The following is an 8,871-nucleotide window of genomic DNA, read 5'->3' on the forward strand; positions in this document are numbered from 1 at the left end:
AAGCAGGGGGAGCAGCAGACAGAGGGAGAAGCAGACTCCCCACTGAGCAGGGAGCCTGATGCGGAACTCGATCCCAGGACCCTGGGATCATGACCAGAGCCGAAGGCAGACGCCGGAAAGTGATTTTAGCTAGTAAAAGTGACTTCAGAATTTTGCCCTTCAGAACTGTAAAAGAATAAATGTGTGTTTTCTTAAGATGCCAGTGTGTGCTAATTTATTATAGCAGCAATAGGAAACATAAAACCCAGTGACCCTGGGAAGAAACACAAAGCCCATTTGTGGCCTAAGAGTTTGCTCCTGGAAGACCTGGCAGGCCCAGGTGGTGCCAGGAAGCTGCATGGCTTGCGCCAAAGCAAAGAAACTGTCTCTGTTGTCCGAGGTGGAGCCCAAGCACCAGGCATGCTGGGTGCAGCTTCCCACCCCCTCAGCCAGCTAGTGATGCCCTGGCCCACAGTCCCTTGGGTGCCCTTCTCAGTGTGGGTCTTTCTGGGCTTGGGCAGAGCCTCCATCCTTCTTCCCTCAGCCCACGTTGCAGCAAGCTGATCTCCTCCTGGAACCTGACCCAGACCACCTTTTTTTTTTTTTTTTTTTTTGAGAGGGAGATTGAACACAGAGGGAGGGGGAGAAGCAGACTCCCCACTGAGCAGAGAGCCCAGATATGGGGCTCTATGCAGGGCTCTGTGTGGGGCTCTATGCGGGGCTCATCCCAGGAATCTGGGATCATGACCTGAGTCGAAGGCAGCCGATTAACCAACTGAGCCACCCAGGTGCCCCCTGACCCAGACTTCTAAGGCTGCAGCCTATCTGGTGGCCCTGGGTCGCAGGCCTGTCCTGCCCCCTCAGGGCTGACGCTAGGGACTGCTCAGAGCTCCAGTATCTTCCCACTATCCCCCCCCCCCCCCCCCGCCCCCCCCCCCCCGCCACCTGAGGGTAAGTGTGCAAGTCTCTGGGGTGGATAAGCCTGGGTTTCTTCAGAACCTCGTCCCCTCTGGCCTCTGACCTTGCAAGGGGAGAAGAGGCCAGGGAGGGAGTTCAAGTGTACAACGATGTGTGATACAGTTCAAGGTGTGTGATGCAGACACAGAGGGGTGGACAGGGGCTGGTCAGGCCCCACACACAGGCCCAGCCAAGCGGTGGGTATAGGCCTGGAGCCCTCAAGTCTTCTGGAATCTGATTCCTGGCAGCATGTTCTCCTCTTTGCCTCCCCTGGCCCTGCCCCCCTGGTGATCCAGAGGTCATCACAGAGGAGAGACGTGGGTGAGGGACAGAACTCGGAATGGGGTCAATGTGGATGCTGCCACCCACCAGTGGACCCACAGGGGGGTTGGCAGAGAGAAAGGGGACCACCTCCGGTGGCCCTCTGTGCCTGGCACAGCCTCAAGCTGGACATGCTTCTGTCCCACCCACTGTGTACCCCTCTTGCCCTGGCTGCAGTCTTCCAGGATCTACAGGGTCCTGGTGAAGTGTGGATGACAGTACCTCAGCCCCCCCAAGCCCCTCCAGCTCCCTGGCCCTGCTGCAGGGGGCTGAACGTAGGTGTCAGTTCACCATCAGTGTGCTAGGAGGTGGGGGCCAGTGAGGGCTGCTGCTGGTCTGGGGCTGGGCCTGGAGTGGGGAGCCACAAGTATTCAGTCTAGAGCTGGACTCTGCTTCTGCGGCCTCCATCCCTCTCTGGGGGCCACGTCCCTGGGAGTGATGCTAATAGGAGCCCGCCCTTTGCTCTTCTCCCTCTGAGGGCCCAGGGGTCAAGGAGCACAGACTGAAGACCTGGGGGCATGTGTTTATTTAGCAAGCAAGGAGGGGTTCCATCAGAAGGGCAGCCTGGGAAGCAGCTGGTGGGCTGTGTGGTGAGAAGGGTCTCCGGGCTCTCTCCTGGTGTCCGGTCGGTGGAACAGCTGGGCGGTGCCCTGGGCAGAGGTCAGCATGAGGGTGATGGGGTGGAGAGAGACGGGGGACACCTAAAAGAGAGTCAGAGGAATAAAGAGGGCAGCAGTGCTGGGCAGGGGGGACAAAGGCAGGCCCGGGACCCCCTCCCACTGCACTCTAGCTCCCATCAGCCCCTTCCTGGGCCATACTCACCGCATACTCATTCACTTATCATCGATGCACTGGTCTGTGGGGGACAGAGTGGTCAGCATGGGCAGGAATTTGTGGGGGGGATCCCTGACCTCCAGGGCCCCTGTGCAGCCCCTGGGCTGCCCTGGGCCCCAGCCTGGCCAGCCGCAGAAGATCTGGGGGTTCCCTTCAGGGATGGTGCAGCAGAGGGGTGGATGATGGGGGCAGGGGACGGGGAGAGAAGCCAGAGGACAAGCAGAGCTGGGTGATACCCATTCTCCAGAGGAGGCAGATAAGGCCCAGCCACGTGCCTACTTGGGCACCAGGCCTTCTGCCTGTTTCCCTGCTGAGTCCTGACAACCCCAGCAGCCTTGGGGAGGCACCTGCCCAGGCCAGGCCACCTGAGCACCTCCCAAGTCAGTGGTGAGCAAGCCCCAGGGCAAAATGGGTGCGAGCCCAGGACAAGCAGACCTGGGTAGAGGGGAACATGGCCAGGCAACTAGGTGGGAAACTTGGACCCGGGCTCTCTGTCAGGGAGGAATCCTTGGGGCCCACATTGCTGGGTGCCCCGCAGACCCCTGGGTGAGTCAGGGTCTTCTTGAACCCAAAGTGGCTCCCAGGGGCTCCAGTGCCTGCAGTAGGGGCCTGAGTCTCCCCTCTCCCCCTTTCCCTCGTGAGGCAACATCAGGCCCGGACAGTCCCCATGTCCCCTTCTCCTCTCCGTCGCTGGCAGTTACCAGTGGGGACAGGGAAGATGATGTGGTCATCGGTGAGGCCCAGGGATTTGGCAAAGCCGGTGAAGTATTCCTTCAGAGCAGTGGGCAGCTGCTTGGTCCTCCCTATGGTCAAGGTGGTCAGTGAGTGGGCAGGCGAATGTTCCATAAATATTGTTGAACATGGGAACGAGGCCTCAGAGCCCTTCCTCGTGACGGGGGTGGGGGTGGGGACGGATCTGCAGGAAGACACCTCACCCACCTCCCAGGGGCTCAGAGTAAAGGGGACCTTGGGGGCTGGGTGGGATGGGCCTCTTTTCCCCCAGCGTGAGCAGGAGCCGGGTCCCAGAGGCGGTAGGTGAGGACCCACCATAGAGGGTGATCTTGAAGTACTCCTGGTTTTTGTAAACTTTCTTGAAGAACACCATGGCAAACTGGTTGTAGTTGGTGGTCATCACCTGCACGGTGTAGCTCTGCACTCCGACGTAACCTGCAGGGTGGCCGGTGAGGGGTCAGCCCGCCCTGGCCCGGTGTGGGAAACAGTTCTTTCCTCCCCAGCCCCCACAGGTCGGCGTCTATGCCCCCTGGAGATCTGCCCCACTCAGGACTCACGCTTAATGTTGCCCAGGGTGAACTGGCCAGGCAGGGAACTTGGGACAAAAGTTCTGATCCAGTGGTCGCAGCGCTGGTTCCTGTGGAAGCAAATGATGGGTGGGTAAGAGGGTGACCGTCCAGCGGCGCCCAGGTGGCTCAGTCGGTTAAGTGTCTGACTCTTGATTTTGGCTCAGGTCCTGATCTCAGGGTCCTGGGATCGAGCCCCGAGGCAGGCTCTGTGCTCAGCATATCGGCTTGAGATTCTCTCTCCCTCTCCCTCTGCCCCTGCGCCAGCTCGGGCGTGCGTGCACACACACACACTCTCTCTCTCTAATAAATAAATAAAATATATTTTTAAAAAAGGTGACAGCCCGGGGCGCCTGGGTGGCTCAGTGGTTGGGCGTCTGCCTTCGGCTTAGGTCATGATTCCGGGGTCCTGGGATCGAGCCCTGCATAGGGCTCCCTGCTCCGCGGGAAGCCTGCTTCTCCCTCTCCCACTCCCCCTGCTTGTGTTCCCTCTCTTGCTGTGTCTCTGTCAAATAAATAAATAAAATCTTAAAAAAAAAAAAGGTGACAGCCCACCCTGCTCCGATGGGTCTGGCTTTTCCCCATTGAACCCATCCCTGCCGGTCCCTGCCTGCTCTGTCCTGAGCCACCTGACTCTCCTTCCAGCACCTTACTGTCCTTCCCTCTTCGGGGTCCCCCCCCCCCCCCCCCGGGGTTTTTCCCCCACTCTTATCTTGTGGCTTCCTGCTGTAACCTCTCCTGTGGGGTTCACCCTCCAAGGCTCCACTCTGCTCGATGCCAGGGAATCCCTTAGCTCTTCGGCCAACCCTGACCTCTCACATGCATCCTATCTGATCTCCCCAAACCTGTCCTTCTTCTGTTCCTTGCACCACAAATGCTCTAGCCTCATCCCCCAAGTGACAGAGTCAGAAACCCATAGGAGCTCGGTAATCCTTGGCTCTCCTCTCTAGGTCCTCATCTGCCCCCACCCTGTCCATCTCCCACCTGGGACTGACCAGCCTCCCTCTTTCCTCTCCCTGCTGCAGCCAGACCCGCTCGTCACCAGATCCCTTTGGTACTGGTGTCTGAGGACCCTGCCCCTGTGGCCACTGCCCCTCTCTGGGCTGTTCATCAGCCCCTGCTCAGGGCACCCATGTGATGGTTTCCTGAAGGAGTTGGCTCCCTCCTCAAGGCCTAGCCTAGAGACCACCTCTCTGGAAGCCCTTGACGAAGCCTTGGGTGGGATTCCAGGCTGGATCCAGTGACCCTCCTCCCACTCTAGCACAGCCCTGCCCTCTCCGGCTCGTTCCCCCAGGACTGTCTGTGTGTCTGCGCTGAAGTTACCGATAAATGTTGAGCTAGCGAGCGACGGAAGGGATAAATGCTGGGGGATCTGGTACCCAGCAAAAGGATGAATGTCCACCTCAGCTTCAGTCACCCCTCGGCTTTGACATCAGTCTGCCTCTCGGACCCAGGACGGTCCCCCCGCCGGGACCCCCTATGCTCCCCCCAGGAGGTGGTGGCTCTCACCTGATCAGGGTGGAGGTGACGTTGTAGCTGCGGTTGTCTTTCAGTTGGTAGGTGGTGGTGTACATCTTCAACTGGGCTCGTTTTTCTGTATTAATTGAATTCCCTGCTACACCTATGACGTACCATTTTCCCTGGAACTACAGAGGGGGGCCGATGATAGGCGGAGCCCAGGAACGGCCCTTGGGTGCCCCTACTGCTCCGTCCCTGCAGGTACCTCTAGGCAGCCTGACCAGGAACCAGGAGCTCCTCTAACTGGGCAGCAGGGACCCCGACTGGCCACACAGGCCTGCGCCGATGCAGCTGCAGGAGCTGGGGGCCACCAGGCCAGGAGAGAGCCCTGAATCTGGTAGGGACAGGATGACCCTCGGCAAGTGGCCAGCTGAAGTCCCTGATCCTGTTTCCTCATCATGCAGGAGGCCTGAAGATGTTCCCACCTTGCAAGAACTGTGGGGATTATGGAAGGGATTGTGGACCTGGGAAGTTGTGCTCAAGTGACCTTCTTGTCAGCAAAGTTGGGGTGGAGATGGGGCCATGGGGTGTGCCTTCCATCAGGGGGCCCAGGGACAGGCTGAGCTGAAGCCTGAGCCCATCCTGCCCTGACACTCTCCCTAAGACTCTGTCTCTCCCACCCTCTGTTCATACTCTGCCCCTCCAGGCCCCTTACCTGGTCATCCTGGAAGTCAGGCTGCAGGGGGATCTTGGTCAGAAATGGGGCTGGGATCAACTCTGGGGGAGAGTCCTGGGCCTGAGCCTGCAGGGCCCCCAGCAGGACGAGGCCCAGCCACAGGAGGCCTCGGGCCATGACTTCAGGGCTTAGGAAAACTGGTGTGCCAGATGGCAGCTGAAGAGGAGAAGCTAGTGAGAAGGCTGCCCCTGGGGGACCCTATTTATGGTCCCCTGGCCAATGGCTCACTCCAGGGTGGAGCGAATTTATCCTTTGCCAAATCCAGGAAAGGTGAGGCAATTGCCAGCAACTCAGGCTGAAACATTTGGCAAGCTCTCGGTCCCTTTCCCCCAGGTCAGGATTATGCAAGATGAGGGGCCCGAAGGCCAGGGAGGGGGGGAGGGGGCATTCCCCGGACCTCCACATCTCTGGCAGGGACAAGGACTCCTTTGTGTGTGGTCCATCGTCTCCAATCTGGACAAGTTGTCATCCCTGACCTCTAGGAGCCTCTGCTCAGCCCAAGCCCAGGGTGGGGTAAATGCGGAGAGGCCCCCTTCCTGAACCCGATGAAGGCAGACAACGCTTCGCACCAACAGAGTATGGGCTACTGATGAGGGAACAGAAGGCAAGCTGAGGACAAAGCAGAAACTGACACCCCACAACCCCCCCCACGCATGGGATATATGTGACATTCCTCAGGCACTCCTGGCTGCCCTAAAGCTAAGGAAAGGAAAAACAAATAGTTAACTTCTAGAGATCACAATCCTGCAAGACACGAGTCTCCCTCAGTTTACAAATGTCTTAGCAATCTACAAGAACAAAGCATTTCTATCAATAACCTAGCTTCCAGAAGGAAATGCAGATACAATTAAATGTCCTTATAACCGGGGCGCCTGGGTGGCTCGGTCGGTTAAGCGTCTGCCTTCGGCTCAGGTCATGGTCCCGGAGTCCTGGGATCAAGCCCTGGGATCGAGCCCCGCGTCGGGCTCCCTGCTCTGCGGGGAGCCTGCTTCTCCCTCTCCCACTCCCCCTGCTTGTGTTCCCTCTCTCGCTGTGTCCCTCTCTGTCAAATAAAGAAATAAAATCTTAAAAAAAAAAAAATTCTTTCTTGGTCGTCGGCTCTGGACCTCACCCCACCGAACCTCACTTATATTCCAAAACCTCATCACTACCTCCTGGTTCCCTCCAGGAAAGGGGAGGCAGCTGAAAGTGGACCTTCCTGGCAGGGAAGGACAGAGTATGTGCCCTGTGCTCGTGGAGCCCAGATCCTGGCCTCCACCCAGGGACCCCACACCAGGCCCTGGCCCAGGGTGAGATACCCTTCCCCCAGTGAAGGCCTATCGGCAGTGTTCCTCCCCTCCTCCACAGCCCACCAGCAGGGGTGGATCCAGACCTCAGCTGACCCCTAAGGGACTCGGCCCCTCCTGTGGGCCCCGTGGACAGAGACCCCAAGCTGGGCCTCCCAGCCACAAATGAGACAGTTTGACAAATCAGAGCTCTGAGTACGCAGTCCCAGCTCCATCCTGGTCGGGAGACAATGAAGGACATGCCCATGCACTGGGTGAAGCAGGCTGGGGGGCTGGGGCCCAGAGCGGGGCTCTCTACCCTGCTGCTCTGGACACCAGGTACTTTGGGTCACAGTGAGTGCAAGGACTCAGCCTCATCCATGAGGCAGCACTGACACCATTTGCTGTCTCTGGCCACAGTCTTGGGCTGTGGAGCCCAGCGGCCTACACCTGGGCCCCCGGAAGTGTTTCTGTCATGGCTGATCCCAGCTTTGTCCTGGAGGGAAGCGGTTTCCTCATGGGAGCCTGGTTGTCCACGGGAGGCAGTAAAGGGTCCCAGCCCCTGGGCAGTGTCTCCTAGAAGTCACCAGGAGAGCCGCCTGACCTGAGGCGGAACTGAGGGCTCACTGGCCCCTGATGACTTCCGGGGCCTCATTGGCTCTTCTACTTGCTACAGGGGAACCAGCTCCCCTCGTCTGGGCTTTGGCTGGTAGGCCCTGAGGGAAGGGACTCTGGGGGTCCTGAGATGGGGGGTGGGGGCAGCCTCTACCTCCCTGACGCCAGAAAGTCCCCCAGAGGACCCCCGCCCTCTCAGGCCTGTCAGGGTGATGAAAGAGCAGGAAGTGAGGATGAGCAAACTTTGGAGGAATGATGTTGCCACCAAAGCCCACGTGCCCTCTGAAGGTGCCAGTGGCCACCTCTCACCCCTCTCATCGCCACTCACAGCCCCAGGAGCTCCACCTCTGCTTCCCTCTCTGACCTTAAGTTTGCAGTGACTGCTGGATAGGAGGGTGACTGACAGATGGAGCCCCAGTAGGGACGGAGCAGTGTCCCTAACTAGGGAGAGGCAGTGCCTCTCTGTCACTGGACAGAATATTCTAGACTTGAACAGTCATGAGGTAGAGTGGCCAATGCTCCTTTGGTACGAATCCCCCAGCCCCTGCTCACCAGGGTACAGAGTGGGGAGGAATTAGGGCCAGGTCTGCAGCCTGAGAAAACCAGGGCCAGTTGCAAGAAGGGAGAAGGCCTGGCTCAGGGGCCCTTGGTAGAATCCTGACCCCCGAGGTGCTGCCCACCCTTGCCCAGCCCAGCCCAGCCCACCCCACCCCTGCCAGTTTTCCCTTCTGTAAAGACAGCTGCGTTGCAGATGCTGTGAGGTGTTGAAAAGAAAACCACAGGCCCCAAATGGATTCACTTATGTTAAGGGCCCTACATCAGCAAGCCAAAACCTAACGCCTACCCCAATTGCAGTTTCAGCCCCCCTGCACCGCCCTCCCCCAGTGTAACCTTTGACCAGCACCGCGAAATTTACGGGGAGCCCCTTCCATTTCCCTTAGAAGGGTGACCTTGGGGGCACCTGGGTGGCTCAGATGGTTGAGCGTCTGCCTTCAGCTCGGGTCATGATCCCGGGGTCCTGGGATCGAGACCCACATCGGGCTCCCTGCTTGGCGGGAAGCCTGCTTCTCCCTCTCCCACTCCCCCTGCTTGTGTTCCCTCTCTCGCTGTGTCTCTCTCTGTCAAATAAATAAATAAAATCTTTAAAAAAAAAAGGGTGACCTTACCTAAAACAACGGACTCTTTGATAATAGTTTCCTTTTTCCTGTTCCTTCTCTACCTTTAAAAACCTTTTCTTTTCTGCAGCTCAACAAAGCTCCGTTCTATTTGCTAGATGGGACGCTGCCTGATTCATGACTCATTCAATAAAACCGATTTGATGTTTTAAATTACTCAGCTGAATTTGTGTTGTTTAACAGAAGCCAGGCACACACAGGGGGCGACGTCTCTACCTGAGGCCATCTCGGAG

The 8,871-nt window shown here is 58.2% G+C and overlaps 1 protein-coding gene across 2 annotated transcripts; it reads right to left on the reverse strand.

The window, feature by feature from the left end:
• Positions 1-1,768: 1,768 nt before the first annotated feature.
• On the reverse strand, positions 1,769-6,222 carry LOC118011025 (neutrophil gelatinase-associated lipocalin-like). 2 transcript variants are annotated; one of them, XM_035005609.1, is made up of 7 exons: positions 5,563-6,221; positions 4,899-5,035; positions 3,381-3,460; positions 3,139-3,258; positions 2,793-2,894; positions 2,080-2,113; positions 1,769-1,958 (listed from the first exon to the last, which is right to left on the reverse strand). In XM_035005609.1, exons 1-6 carry the CDS (start codon positions 5,698-5,700, stop codon positions 2,091-2,093), a joined length of 600 nt encoding a protein of 199 aa, XP_034861500.1. In that variant the 5' UTR covers positions 5,701-6,221; the 3' UTR covers positions 1,769-1,958; positions 2,080-2,090. The 2 variants fall into 2 exon arrangements, with proteins under 2 accessions (XP_034861500.1, XP_034861501.1); XM_035005610.1 differs by lacking the exon at positions 2,793-2,894 and having other exon boundaries at positions 5,563-6,222.
• Positions 6,223-8,871: the final 2,649 nt, after the last annotated feature.

This window comes from Mirounga leonina, unplaced genomic scaffold, assembly GCF_011800145.1.
Source record: "Mirounga leonina isolate KUSES-001 unplaced genomic scaffold, KU_Mleo_1.0 Mir_136889, whole genome shotgun sequence".
In the NCBI taxonomy this organism is placed as follows: domain Eukaryota; kingdom Metazoa; phylum Chordata; class Mammalia; order Carnivora; family Phocidae; genus Mirounga; species Mirounga leonina.